Here is a 15,662-nt window from a genome sequence, read left to right as displayed (position 1 = left end):
TTTTTAAATTTTGACATATGTATAATATTTTAATATTATGTTTAAACATGTCTTGATCAGTTTTGCATATAATATATGAAACATCTGTTCAAATGTCTGACTTTCATTTCATACTTAAAGCAGCATCAACATGGAAATTTAACCAATTGCAATATGAAGTCAATCCCGATGCTACTCGCAGTTTTTGTGGTTGCCGCTCTGTGCGGAACAGGTAAGAGCTATGCTTTGGTTATTTCCTCTATCAATTATGGCAATATATTGTTAGATGTGCGCATTACAATAAACTCTAAAGATGTAAAATAACAGTTTTTAAAATGTAAGGGCCCATGTTCAGATGAACAAAATTAAAACCAAAGTATCATAATAATTATAATAAATAATCAAAATGCAAAGTTTTCCAACTTATTGTTAATATTTGACTTGTTCATTTTGACTTGAAAACGTAAATACAAAACAAAAAACTTTGTCTAATCTCAAATTTTCGAGTTTGATATCATTATTGACCTATCCTTTTACAAATGAAAAACAACTAACTCTTTATAAATTTATTACGTTAAGATCATTTATCTCCATTACTAACAAATGCTCAAACTTAAAGCGTTGAAAGCAAATAATGTTCAAGTACAAAAAACGTTGAGAGCTATATGTCCAAATTGACTTACAACAAATAATTATATTCGTCAAACTTCATAAATTTAGGTCCGTTTAATCATATACCTTCTAGCGTTTTAATATATTGAAACAGCACTTGCCATAAATGTTTAGACGGAACATTTACGAGTTATTATGTTGAATGATTGTAAAAGTAATTAAGTGTATCCTCTTGAGTTTAAGGGGTTGATAATGAAGCTTTTTCCTGAATGCAATACAACAAAACAATAGAAAATGTTTATGAAATAGCTCAACTCTAATCGATATTGAATAACTCACACGACTATAACCAACAGGGTAAAGACTTTCTTTTATATTTAAATCAATAATTTTATTCTAGTCTTAAGAGCGTCCATGATAACGCTCTCCTTTAATATATTGTACTATCCAGTATTTCATGCGACAGTTATGAGATAACAATCTATGCATTTACAACTGGATATTACTTATTAAATTAAGGAATTTTCTTACCTGAAAAAGTTTTAAATACCATCATACTTATATGCAGAATAAACTGGTTTATGATAATATATTACCAGTATAACTTACACCAGTTTGTATAAAGATCTATATCATCCCTTCAATATTGAATTCCAAATTTACGTAAATTTCCATACAAATAAAAGAAGTTCACATAAAATTCCAAGTAACCTATTCAAAATACATTTATCAGGAATCAAAACCAGTCTATATATTTATTTAGAACATACCAGCCCAAAACCCATGGTACAACAGATGTTGTTCTTACGTATTACAATAGTTTGTCACCGTGCATACAGTCAATAAAATTGAGAATGGAAATACCCCTATCCTCAGTGATTGATATAATCTTGCATCCAGTTCGTGTTAAGTTATGGGCATAGAAAACTCTAGAGGAGAGAACCGAATACAAGATAATATCTATGCGTTTCAGAAACCAAAATGTGGACTTCTATGCACTCTTACACAAAAGAGCTCACTGGATATAGTGTGGAGTTGTTTCTTATATAACTACTCTGGAGAATTTTTTCTAATGTTGTCTCGTGCTCATCAACCCAAAATGCATACATGTAATATCAATATCAAAATATAAATATAAAAACATATCCACATTTTGATAATAATGGGTGGGAGAAGGGGGAACTTATCCTCATCCACTCAAACAGTCAATATGTATTGCCTGACCAAATAAAGTCCTTGAACCAACCACCACTTGTATATTGAAAGAATGAGGATGCATCATATGTACTTCCGCCAAAGATATCAACCAATGAGGTTATGGGGAATATTTCAAAAAGAAAAGAAATCACTCTTCCTTTGCAATGATATCAAAGAATTTGACTTACCTTACCTTTACACTAAAATTCCGTATTGACAAACAGATGAACAAAAACACTCAAAATCATCAACACAGGTTTCTCCTACCAAAGCATTGTAGATGAACTTCTGTGCTCCGCAAATAAATGTGATTGCAGCACTCTAGTAGCTCCATACAAAAGAAATATTAAAAGAAGTTCAATCTGTATCAACCAGCTTGACATCTTCAACACACGTCTAAAACAAAAAAAGATTGCAGAAGTTATGCAAAAAAGGGAGACGGCTAAATCTGTATCAACTAGCTTGGACAACTGAAGAATAGCAAGTTAAATTATATAAATAAGTAACAGTTTATCTTTAAAAATATATGTAAATGAAATTTCAAAGTAAATGTGATTGTAAAGTTTAAAGGGTATGTTCTGGCGTTAAATAGAGGGAATACACACTGCATTACTATTTGAATGTTGCCACAAATTGTTTTAAACTTTGTGAGCTGACATGGCTTTTCCTTCTGGACAAACTAATGTCGACCCTCTCGTTATTGTTGTTCGATAGAAGTTTAGAATATTCAATCCTTTGTTTTCATTTTACTTTTATTACAGATTTTTTTCGCTATACTTGACCTTTCTTTCAATTTTATCTTAAAGGTTACTCTGACGATAACCGGTCAAAATGCTATGCAAAGGGGGGATATTGTGAGTTAAGCAGTTGTCGTAAAGGGTTCAAATGCGCCAAGAAGTATTCATACGGATGTCCAAGCGGCACAAAATGTTGTCTTCGAGGTAAGTAGACTCATCAAAATTAATCATTTATTTTAAATCAAAGTTGTTATTACATAAGAGATGTGTATTGTTTTTGCTATTGAATTATGATTTACTTTTTAAATAATTTCTTATTTACATTTGTCAAAGCTATCTTCTTGTAGATTACTCTTACAAGGGACAACGTAAGAATAGAGGTAAAGGATATTGCACTAATAGTGGATGTCGATCAGGATATAATTATTATGGCAACAATGGAAACTGTAACTATGGCAATAGGTCTTACAAGTATGATTGCCACTCTTATGCAGGATGCTGTCTCCCACGTAAGTATTACATCCTCTTTATGACAGGGTTTGCCTGGCATTTTCCAAATCAAAAGTCATTCTAGATACTATTGACATGCTTATAGTTTAGAAATTCGTCAACTGAAGAAGGTTTATTTATTTGACCATCATTGAGTTCACAAACATTTGCAAATAATTATTTGCAAAGCGCTTTAAGTTCATGTTACATTGACCGTTTCATTGTTGTTACTTGAGCGCCACTGTTGAGTATCATGTACACACCGAAAATTATTAATATGATATCTGTTAAATTAATAGAATATGAGTCTGCAAAAATAATAGGAAACAATAAAATAGTTGCTTAGATCAATTCATGAACATCAGTAAATTTTTATCATCCTACAAATGAAAGCTACATTACTGAACGAATGACAATATTACAACAAACGTGATAAGTTTTTTTTGGGACATTTCTACTTTTATAAAATAAATATTACTGTCATACAATTGAAAGGTTTATCAAGCTATACACACAGGATTAATCCACAATTGTCTACATAAGAATATCTCCGTTCAATGTCAGGTATATGACAGTTGTTATCAATTCGTTTGATGTGTTTGTGCTTTTGATTTTCCCATTTTCGTCTGAGTGTCATTTCATAAGAGCACAGTTAGGTTAACTGCCTAACTCTATCATAATCGGAATGGAAAAGGGCCATATTCAATTGAAAAAAACATATTTGTATATTTATAAACGTCTCTTGAAAACATACATGAGACATATCTTCATAAGACAAAATAGGATTAACATATAAGTGCATTATAATGCTATAATGAATCAGAAAGCTTACTAAAATTCAATTCAATTTGTTTCATTTAATCATGAACATACAAGACAAAACTACTATGTTTTGAGATTATTCATCTATAATATACAATGTACATCTTGTCATTCATATTCGGCTTGTGTTCAAAGTCTAAGTGACGATTTGATTTTATTTCAGGTTGTTTTTTGTGTTTTTTTAGTGTTTTTAATTTGTTTTCTTTCGGTTTTTAGGTAACCCATACAGCAAATTCAATTACTACTGCACTTATGAAAAAGGATGTCCAGATAATTACTATTTTTATAACAACAAAGGCTACTATTATTATAATAACAAAGACTACTATAATTGTCGTTCTTACAAGGGATGCTGTCTTCCTAGTGGTAAGTACTTTGATCTTTATTAGATATTTTTCTCTGATAGCTTAACCAATCATTGACACAGACAGAAAGATTTGTTTATGTGTTAAGTTAACTAACAATATATTGATATGTTTCGTTTTCTTACTTAACTTTATAATTATTTATTTGTTTTAGGAAGAGATAATAGGGCAATACATAAACGTTTATTTATAGATCGTTAGAATGCTAGATTTCCTAAAAAAAATATAATTTATAAATAATATTCTGATTAATTAAAATGTGCACAGATGTTGTGTCTTCAGATTCTCACTCATGGTGACAGTGATCGCCAGGAAGTTACAATTAGGTTTGAACTTTCTCCTCTTTTTCAAGATCTCACTGTGACTTTTGGATGAACAACAGATATATAAGCACTGTTCCTTCATTCTTGGTGTAGTTGAGAGATTGAAAACAGTTTGTTTATAAAACATTACTTTTTTTTTGGTAATTACAAGTATATAACACGAAAAAGATTTAAATTTATTTTTATAACCTTTATGAAGTGCTTATTTTACCAGTCAGGTGTTTGATGTAGAATTTAATACGTTTTATAATATGTATTCATTGACCATTAAAAAAGAGTTAACAACTAATGTACATTACTATGAAATTATATGGAATTTTTATTGACAAAAAATTGGTGTGCAATTCTAATTGGCCTTTTTTTGGCAGGCATAATTTAATACTTAGGAATCTTTATAACATATGAAATATCAAATTGAGAAAAGAGAAAAAAATGTAAACACAAACAAATAAAAAGCAAGGAAATAGAGTTGACATATTCAATTAAGTACATCCTTATTTGTTGGGCAGTTCGTATATTCATATTGCTTAGTTTGAAGCATTCAGTTCAACAAACAAAACATGGTAAGACCGATATGTCGATTTCAGTTGAATAAACTTACTTAAAAACAAAACTCCACTAATTTATATTAGATCTCATAAAACATGCACCTGAGTATAGTTCTGCACAAAGTAATAAACAATATACAGCTCATCATGGTATGATTTCTTATGTTTCTTTTTTCAGGTAAATATTGAAAGAAACCGCCGATGAAACATCTCAAAGTGCAATTGATATCAGATAATGATTTCAAATAAATGTTTTAGGACATATTGATTAGTCTTAGTTAATGCTATTTTCAAATACTTACTTATAAGTACAACTGTACAACTTAAATATACTATTTTGCTCTCTTTACTAATTTCATAGAGAAAAATATATTGAAAGCACGGTTTTAATTTCAAATGATTATTTCCCCCCGCATTGATACAATATGTCAACGTTACCCGCATATTGGATATATATTTCCCAAATTATGTGAGTTTGTTTTGTTCACACATCGTTGTCAATAGAATGGGATTTTCTGCGACTGTCATACAAGTGAGAGGTTTAGCTACCTATAAAACTAGGTTTAATCCGCCATTTTTTACATACGAAAATGACTGTACTATTTCAGGAATATAACAGTTATTATCATCCATTTGTTTAAAATATTTGAGCTTTTGGTTTTGCAATTTGATTTTGAAATTGCCTAGGAGATCAGTATTTTCAGGTGATTTTACTTTTTTACATAGTCGATGACTGTTGATTTTGGATAAAAGATGAACTGTTGAAATGAACAAGAAAAATTAATAACCTGCAGAAAGCGAAGGAGATACAATACAAACTCATTATAAATACAAGGCTTATAAAATTTGATTAAAAATGGGACTTTGCAAATAGCTGTGTTATCTACATTATTATTTATGACGATGAACGGTGAAAATCAGTTGAATTGTGTCATATTTTGCATGACTTTTATGAGGTTTGTTATCAAGGAGACCCTTTCCAGCTTTTACATTCTCGTTACAGTTCGATAAAGCATATGTTGTATATTTCCAATTTTTATGACAAAAGATGGCATAAATTGCAGTAATTACATTTGAATTCAGATTTTAAAAAAAACAATCGATTAAGAAGGAAAACTTAAAAATACAAAACAGATTTTAAAAAGCAAAATTTAGTTATCTATTACTCCGTTTTCTCAAACATCTTTACGTGTAATCGTTACATAGACAAAGAACAGTCTGTTTTTATGTACAATTTATCTACTTAGATATGAATAAGAGGAAAAAATATCGACGAGTAATTGCGCCTTATAGGAGGCATGTATATGCATTCATGATCTTAAATGCGTACACAGCTGCTGCAATTGTGTTTATTCCTGTCCAAGATCGTAACGTTAAAATAGGGCTTTCACACTGGGCAAACTCTTATTACTCAAAAAAATTTCAAAACAAACATTACCTTCGGCTTTAGTTGAAATGTGTACGTCTTTGAATGTCACTGAACATTTAATATGTTTGGAAAATAAAAGCACTTGTAGCAGTTATCCAAATAGAACGGTCGATGTATAAAGGATATTTAATTGACAACCACAAAGAGACAATAAATTAAAAAGATGATATATTTACAAGCAAGACGAATGAATGTTACTTTTTTTAAACTCCTGTTAGTTTTCTTGCAACTCAAACTTAATAATGGCACCAAGACTTCCAAATAGTGAAGTTGAAATCATCTCTTCATAAATTTTGTGGACGCCATCACGAGTTGGTTGACCGTTATAGAATAACCGTTTCACAGATGATATCGGATATGTTCCTTACGTCGTAACTACAATCCCCTTCCTTTTACTGAATATGACCTACCGAATTTGTTATAACATGAGCAACACGATGGATTCCACATGTGGAGCAAGATTTGGTTACCCTTCCGGAGCACCTGAGATCACCCCCTAGTTTTTGGTGGGGTTCGTGTTGCTTATTCTTTATTTTTCTATGCTGTGTCGTGTGTACTTTTGTTTGTCTGTTTGTCTGTTTCGTTTTTAGCCATGGCGTTGTCAGTTTATTTTCGATTTATGAGTTTGACTGTCCCTCTGGAATCTTTCGCCCCTCTTTTAAACGTTATCTTTCTCATATAAATATTTAAACGTCAAAGTTTTCTGAAAACTAATTAAACCTGCTCTGGTAAATCTTCACAAGTTAACTCAATGAATTTTAAATAAATAGATATATTAAAGTAAGCTTTTATCAAATTCTTACCTGGATATTAAAATACGGAGATGAACATCATTTTAATTTCCATGCCGAAACCACCAGTTGTTTTATCATCAAAACATTCTCCTCTTGGACTGTTGGTTATGCATTAAATTCTTGTTCACGCTATTGAAATTGTGAATTTTATTCAGGTCCAGAAATGCGTTGATTCAATGATGGCTTTGAAAATTACACTTCGAGGGAATGTGTCATCAGTTTTTTTTCTGGACATTAACATTCACATGTGCAGACCATGCAGATTTATCTATCGTATTACATGTGCATGTACATTATATCCGATTTCATAATAATAATTTCTTGTAATGTTAATGTATTGTAAAATAAAACTACTAATACATGTAACGTGAGCTGTGTTCAGACACGATTTAATTTACTTAACCAATTTTTTGTTATATAATTATAGGAATTTTACATTTGATTTGAATATGTTGTTGCTTTTTCAGTTAATCTATTTTTTAAGTATGTTTTGCTAATTCTTGCATAACATAAGTGACACATCTGCTAGACAAACTTACTTGTATTTACTATATAAAGCAGCATCAACATGCAAGTTTAACCAATTACAAGATGAGGTCAATCCAGGTGTTACTCACTGTCTTTGTGATCGCCGCTCTGTGCGGAATAGGTAAGAGCGCTTTTGTTTTCACCTTTCCTTCATTTATTGTTCCAACAGTGTGTTATGAATCTACGCTGTAGAGTTCTAATAAGAATGGGTTCAAAAGGTAAAAACCTTTGATAAAGGCCAATGATTTCAGTGAACGAATTTGGAAAAGTCGGTAAAGGAAACAAGTCAGTTCATTGTTCAATTTTACATTTACTGAAGTTTCATGATGTACTATTTTTTTTTTAATTATGTCGTCAGTCATCACCGAATAGAAATCTATTTTGTTTTGTTAACCATAAAATCAACTTTTATCCATAATTTTCCACATAAGAAAATACCTGTACCAAGTCAGGAACATAATAATTTGTATCCATTTGTTTGATGTGTTTGAGCTATTGATTTTGTCATTTGCAAATTATCTTTTCCTCGGAGTTTGGTATTTTTGTTATTTTATATTTTATTGTCGAAGTGCAAATTTGGTGCAAACATATGGTACCGTTAATGTTATTGCAGAAAAAGTTATAACATGAATGTATGGTAGGTTGGGTCTAGGTTGACTACTATACTCTTTCTTATAAGATTTTATAACATTCATACAAGCGGATTTAATTGTCACGGTTTTAGTGTAAGTAGAACACAACTTCTGACTAAAAATAAAAAAAGACAAAATCCAAATTTATCCTTAAAGTTTGTGTTTTCTTTATCTTCCTCCATATATATATTCAAGTTTTATAATTATTTTTGTCAAATTTCTGCATTTTGGTGTTGTGTCTCTGTTGTGTCGTAGTTTGTAGCCCGGATTTGTTTTTTTTCGATCGATTGATGAATTTTGAACAGCGGTATACTACTGTGGCCTTTATTTCTGCACTGTGTAGAAAAATTGAGGAAAGGGGTAATATTGAAAAAATATCTTTTAACAATTTTCAAACTTAAACAATACATACAGTACAACGGACAAAATAAACGAAGTGGTAGTCTGATGGTATGATCGAATTTTTTTACAGAAACTTAACACCCCTCACACATTTTTTGTTATAATTTATAAAAAAGAAGATGTGGTATGATTGCCAATGAGACAACTATCCACAAGAGACCAAAATGACACAGACATTAACAACTATAGGTCACCGTACGGCCTTCAACAATGAGCAAAGCCCATACCGCATAGTCAGCTATAAAAGGCCCCGATAAGACAATGTAAAACAGCACAAACGAAAAAACTAACGGCCTTATTTATGTAAAAAAAAATAAACGAAAAACAAACATGTAACACATAAACAAACGACAACCACTGAATTACAGGCTCCTTAGTTTACTTTTTTTTTTAAATCAACTCAATATTTTTAAAAACAGGTATGCCATTAATGTCAGATCATTTTTTTACATTTTCAACAAAGTTATGAGTCCTCGATATGATATTTTTGCAAAACTCTTTTTGAGTAGTATAGTAATTTACTATCTTAAGGCTTCTACTGCTGAGGGAGTTTTAATTTCCAGAGGGTATCACCAGCCAAGTAGTCAGCACTTCTGTTCTGACAAAAATTATCATTGATATGGTCATATTTATAAATTAACTGTTTACGAAACTTTTGAACTTTTGAAATACAAAGGTTTTTCTACCTCAGGAATAGATTACCTTAGCTTCATTTGGCAAAACATTTTAGAAATTTTAGTCCTCAAAACTCTTCAACTTCGTACTTTATAGTTTCTTTGGCCTTTTAAACTTTTTTGGATTCGAGCGTCACTGATGAGTCTTTTGGAAACGAAATGCTCGTCTTGCGTTAATACAAAAAAATCCTCGTATCTATAATGTTATTATTGTTTATTTCTTTTTGTTAAAATAACTTTTGGTATGCTGTTCGTCGGTTTTTTATATCATAATGTCTCCCCTCTATTTCGATACATGTACTATTACTTCTGTGACATAGTTATTCTTTAAATCATCTGAATCTTTAAATTTTTTTTATTAATGACGGTTAAATTCTACGCTATGATATTGCAAAATTTAAGTCGTCGGTTATGGTACAATAGTGACAAACAGTACTTAAACGGCGGATCAGGTTATGTAAATGTTGGCTCCATGGGAGGTAGTGGTACAAAAGTTTGCACATTTAACATGTATAACTATAATACGCCTGGTGTCTGGGATAATATTTATTAGCGTTTATTCTATACAATTACAATCTCATTTTTTCTTTATTTTCTTTTTAACAAATATCGTATATTTCTTCTATACAGTTAAATCGTATAATAAATATGATTACAAAGTAAGAGGATACTGCACTAATGGGGGTTGTCGATCAGGATACTTTTATTATGGCAACACCGGATATTGTCGATATGGCAGTAGGTCTTATAGATATAATTGTGCTTCTTATGCTGGATGTTGCCTTCCACGTGAGTATATATAAACATGATTATAATTCAGCTCTGTACTGTTTACAAAAAGCAATAACCATTATATATACTACCGATATGCTTTTATTCAAGACCTTTTACAACCTGAAGTAGAAAACTGTAATGGAATTCATTCTATGTTGGCTTTCCATTTTTTCACAAGTAATGTCGAATGAATGATCAAGCATCTCTGATACAAAATATCAAATAATACTTCCATTAAATTCCATTAAATATTAGTATTCTTGTTTTCATGTTTGATAACGGGCTTTTTGCCTTTTCGTATTATTTTTGATACATATGAGATGGTTCTGCAATATACATCAGTTCATTGGGATATTGTCCTATGGTACAATGTTTGTATTCTCGTCTTTAATTTTTGCGTATGTGCTTAGTCTTTGTGCCTTTTTGTGTTTCTTTGTTGCATATTTATTTGCTTGGCTCAGTACTTATACATCCCATTATGGTGCTATGGTACAAGTTCGTAGCCTTGTCTTTCCTTTTTATCAATGTCCTTTGTCTAAATGTAATTGGTTCTTCTTTGTTGTATATTTGTTTGTTTTTATAGTGATTAACATTATAACACAATGTTGACCGCTGTACCCTTATTTTTGACATGTGTACCTATTATGTGTTTTGTATTGTTCACCCACGTTGTCAATATAATGGAACTGTATAGACTGTCATAAAAGAGAGATTTGGCTAGCTATAAAACCAAAAATGTCTGTACCAAGTCAGCAATATAACAGTCATTATCAATTCGTTTGGTATGTTTGAGCTTTTAATTTTGCCATTTGATTCGGGACTTTCCGTTTTAAAATTTCCTCGGATTTCTGTTTTTTGTGAATTTACCTTTTTCCAATGACGTTGATGTTTGAGTATAATCACCTTTATATTGATAGTACAAGTAATTAAAAAAAACTAAAAACTTGATGTACTGTGCGCAGGGCTACTAGAATTTACAAAAAAAAAAGACACACCACCAATAAAAGATAGTTCGATTACGTGAAGGATCGCCCCCATAACGAAAACATCTTCTAATTCATTTCAACGCGATAAAATCTTTAAACCATGACAATAAAAATATATGACTGTATTTTCTTTGGTCTACTCCTTACCACAAGAGGAAAACGTAGCTTGAACCAAATTAGGAAAGCGAGCTATGCTATTCAAATAATAGCTCTGTCATGTAAACTATGTTGAGATACAAATAGTATTTTGTATGTAAGGTCTCTTAATCTAACTTATATTTTGCAACACCTTTCGAAATGTTTGTTTTATGTTGCTACTCAACTTTGAACTATGTGTGGCCTTCCAATTATGATATCGGTATATGAGATGAGTTTGTTTCAAATAATAAAATGTTACACAAATTTAAGTAAAACACGTTTGCGTTAACTTTGTATTTGTATATTTTATTCATCAATAATCATTATTATTGTATATTCTGTTGACTCGAGTTATATTGATATGTTCATAATTTTCTAACTCAGGAATAGATTACCATAACTGTATTTGGCAAAACTTTTAGGAATTTTTGGTCCTCAATGCTCTTTAACTTCGTACTTTTTAGGCCTTTTTAATATTTTTTTTATTCTAGCGTCACTGATGAGTCTTTTGTAGGCGAAACGCGCGTCTGCCGTAATAAAATGTTAATCCTGGTATCTATGATGTGTTTATTCATCCATCATATATATCTCATAATTCATATTTGATTTGAATTTAAGGTAAAAGCAACGATTTAGATTTTATTTTTGAATTTTAAACAATAATATTTTTAAACTTTTAATTATTTGTCTCATAGGTAACCCAACCAGAAAATTCAGATATTACTGCACCAAGAGAAAGAACAGATGTCGTGGAGATTACTATTTCTATAACAACAAAGGCTACTATTATTATAGTAACAATGCCTACTACAATTGTCGTTCTTACAGGGGATGTTGTTTTCGTAAGAGTAAGTAGTAATATAAAACTAGAGGCTCTAAAGAGTGTCGCTCACCTTGGTATATGTGAATATTAAACAAAAGAAACAGATGGATTCATGACAAAATTGTGTTTTGGTGATGGCGATGTGTTTGTACATCTTACTTTACTGAAAATTCTTGCTGCTTACAAATATCTATATCTATAATGAACTTGGCCCAATGAAAATTGTTAAATAAAGGCAACAGTAGTATACCGCTGTTCAAACTCATAAATCCATGGACAAAAAACAAAATCGGGGTAACAAACTAAAACTGACGGAAACGCATAAATATAAGAGGAGAACAACGACACAACACTACAATGTAACTAACACACACAGAAACAGACCAAGCATCAGACAAAATCCCACGAAAATAACAAATATAACATCAAACCCAAATACATGAATTTGAGATAGACAAGTACCGTGACACGTCTTATCACAATGTCAATTTACACTCAAAAATAAGAGAAAACAAACGACGCAACGTTAAACTGTAACACACACAGAAACGAACTATAATATAACAATGGCCATATTCCTGATTTGGTACAGTATATTTTTAAAGGAAAAAATGGTGGGTTGAACCTGGTTTTGTGGCATGCCAAACCTCGCACTTTAATGGCAATGTTAAATATAACTTAGAAATGACAACATAATATTACAGGACTACAATACAAATAAATAGGAAAACGTATTAGACAAAGAAACACATGATTAATGAATAACAAAAAACATCAGGTTTAAAATTTAATACGACAAAAACGCACCTCGTCCACACAAGACTCACTAGTGACGCCCAGATATAAAAGATCGAAAGCGAAAAAAAGTACAAAGTTGTACAGTACTGAAGATCAAAAGTTGAAAAAGGTTGTGTCAAATACGACTAAGTTTGTATGCTTGGGATAAGAACATCCTTATTATTTAGAACAATTAATGCTATAGCAAACAGTAAATTTTATCAAATGAATATAACAGATATACATAATGAAACTGAAGTATTAACTCATTACATAAAACAAACACGAATACATAATGAATGACCAACACAGAATAGACCCACCCGAATCAGTCCAGGCCTCAACGCAGTAAATTATGAAAATGACGTCACATACGACGGTGAAAAGGCATTAAAAATTACGTCACATACGATGGTGAAAAGGCATTAAAAATTAAAAATTGACTATAAAGGACATTAACTCCTTAGGGGGTCAATTGACCATTTCAGTTATGTTGACTTATTTGTAAATCTTACTTTGCTGAACATTATTGCTTTTACAGGTTATCTCTATCTATATATGTAGCGGTCATCGGACACATTTTTCAAACGAAATACCCTAATGATGGTTGTGGACAAGTTTGGATTAATTTGGCCCAGAAATTTCAGAGGAGAAGATTTTTGTAAAAGATTACTAAGATTTAAGAAAAATGGTTAAAATTGACTATAAAGGGCAATAACTCCTAAAGGGGTCAGCTGACCATTTCGGTCATTTGACTTATTTGTAAATCTTACTTTGCTAAACATTTTTGCTGTTTACAGTTTATCTCTATCTATAATAATATTCAAGATAATAACCAAAAACAGTAAAATTTCCATAAAATTACCAATTCAGGGGCAGCAACCCAACAACGGGTTGTCCGATTCATCTGAAAATTTCAGGGCAGATAGATTTGACCTGATGAACGATTTAACCCCCATGTCAGATTTGCTGTAAATGCTTTGGTTTTTGAGTTAAAAGCCAAAAACCGCATTTCACCCCTATGTTCTATTTTTAGCTCTGGTGGCCATCTTGGTTGGTTGATCGGGTCACCGGATACATTTTTTAAACTAGATACCCCAATGTTGATTGTGGCCAAATTTCGTTAAATTTGGCCCAGTAGTTTCAGAGGTGAAGATTTGTGTAAAAGCTAACGACGGACGACGACGACGACGGACGACGGACGACGGACGCCAAGTGATGAGAAAAGCTCACTTGGCCCTTTGAGCCAGGTGAGCTAAAAAGGAGATGCGGTGATCGATAACGTCATTATAGTTGATAATAAAAGTTCAGACTGAACTTTCACAATGAAAACAACAACATACTTACCTATAAAATGCCCCGACATCACAAAATGTGACACAATTCAATCAAAACCAATTGACCTGATTAATGACAAAGTTATGAGCGTTCGATCGTCCATCTTATCTAGGCTTATAGTGTTACAATACAACTTATACTTGGTAGCTTATAATTTTAGCCAATCTTTTCAAAAGATGAGAAGATTCTTTGCTTGTACCAAGATCTTTGGAACTTGACTTAGAGTATACAAACTTATTGTGGTTACAAACCTTTCATCATAGAGTTGCGTAGATATTCCGTTCCTAATTTTTAATTGAAATTATTTCCATTCATTAAAATGTTGACTAAGGACCTTTTTTCATTATTTCAGAAACGATCTGCTCATCCCAGTTTTTAACATTTTTGATTCCATGTTTAATGTTTCACCAAAAAGTAATGAACCTTTTCGACTTGACTCTAAAAAACTTACATTTTGTATTTTATCATACTCATTTAAAAAGTAATTGTTAATAAGAGTTTTAAAACCATATATAAAAAAGTCGTATATGCATATTATAATTCAACCTCATAATCATATTAATCCACGATTTGAACAACTGAAACTTTTGAATCTTCAAATAACTGGAATCTACTAATTAAATGTACTAAAAAGTCATTAGCAGCTTTCGTGTCGTGTGAACTGACACAATGACCAAAGGATAACAATTTCACATGAGCGTAGCGATTCCAAAGGCATATTGAAATTCATAAGTGGACGAAAAACAAAATTCATGGCATTGTCTTTAACTGTAATGTTGTTTTGCTAAGCTGCATTGTTTTCATGACCGATAATATTTAGTACATTCTGCGTTAAACGTGTAAATTATTTTTTTCAGTTAACAAAAAGTGAATTCAATACTGAGAGCAGTTCGTCGAAGAATCATCAAAACTTACAGTCGATATTTGATGATCGAGTTTTGTTTAGACAAATTGATTTGTCCGAACGTATACTAACTATTTTTAATTTTAATATATGAAGCAACAGCATTGATAAATTTCAAAAAAAATATATTTATTTTGTGCTTCTTTTCAATTGAATAAAGAAATATTCATTAAAGGACAGCATTTGACACGTTGTTTGTTATTTACTGCCACTGTATGTCTCGAAAAACTAAGATGTAAAACTGTCAGACAAAGTTTACAATAGAAATTACACTTATTTTTATGTTACTTAGACCGGGTGTATGTGTATAGTAAATGAGACACAACCCCAACAAAACACAAACCAAGAAATCTAAATAGCATCATAAGGCGTTATGGACAGTTTTAAAACA

The 15,662-nt window shown here is 31.2% G+C and overlaps 2 protein-coding genes across 2 annotated transcripts; both read left to right on the top strand.

The window, feature by feature from the left end:
* Positions 1–148: 148 nt before the first annotated feature.
* Positions 149–5,340, top strand: LOC139511844 (uncharacterized). Its single transcript, XM_071298959.1, has 5 exons — positions 149–211; positions 2,595–2,729; positions 2,873–3,034; positions 4,053–4,202; positions 5,251–5,340. Exons 1-5 carry the CDS (start codon positions 154–156, stop codon positions 5,259–5,261), a joined length of 516 nt encoding a protein of 171 aa, XP_071155060.1. The 5' UTR covers positions 149–153; the 3' UTR covers positions 5,262–5,340.
* Positions 5,341–7,814: 2,474 nt separating this feature from the next.
* LOC139511843 (uncharacterized) lies at positions 7,815–15,458 on the top strand. Its single transcript, XM_071298958.1, has 4 exons — positions 7,815–7,944; positions 10,162–10,320; positions 12,125–12,277; positions 15,225–15,458. Exons 1-4 carry the CDS (start codon positions 7,887–7,889, stop codon positions 15,236–15,238), a joined length of 384 nt encoding a protein of 127 aa, XP_071155059.1. The 5' UTR covers positions 7,815–7,886; the 3' UTR covers positions 15,239–15,458.
* Positions 15,459–15,662: the final 204 nt, after the last annotated feature.

Source organism: Mytilus edulis, chromosome 2 (genome assembly GCF_963676685.1).
Source record: "Mytilus edulis chromosome 2, xbMytEdul2.2, whole genome shotgun sequence".
NCBI lineage: Eukaryota > Metazoa > Mollusca > Bivalvia > Mytilida > Mytilidae > Mytilus > Mytilus edulis.
The sequence above is the reverse complement of the archived record's forward strand: the minus strand, read 5'-3'. Positions and strand labels throughout refer to the sequence as shown.

What these genes read in the sequence shown, in the direction of transcription:
- LOC139511844 (XM_071298959.1), top strand. Translation starts at nt 154, where the DNA reads ATGAAGTCAATCCCGATGCTACTCGCAGTTTTTGTGGTTGCCGCTCTG. An exon ending in TGCCGCTCTGTGCGGAACAG is followed by an intron (nt 212 to 2,594) that starts GTAAGAGCTATG and finishes TTTATCTTAAAG; the next exon opens with GTTACTCTGACGATAACCGG. An exon ending in TGCAGGATGCTGTCTCCCAC is followed by an intron (nt 3,035 to 4,052) that starts GTAAGTATTACA and finishes TTCGGTTTTTAG; the next exon opens with GTAACCCATACAGCAAATTC.
- LOC139511843 (XM_071298958.1), top strand. Translation starts at nt 7,887, where the DNA reads ATGAGGTCAATCCAGGTGTTACTCACTGTCTTTGTGATCGCCGCTCTG. An exon ending in CGCCGCTCTGTGCGGAATAG is followed by an intron (nt 7,945 to 10,161) that starts GTAAGAGCGCTT and finishes TCTTCTATACAG; the next exon opens with TTAAATCGTATAATAAATAT. An exon ending in TGCTGGATGTTGCCTTCCAC is followed by an intron (nt 10,321 to 12,124) that starts GTGAGTATATAT and finishes TTTGTCTCATAG; the next exon opens with GTAACCCAACCAGAAAATTC.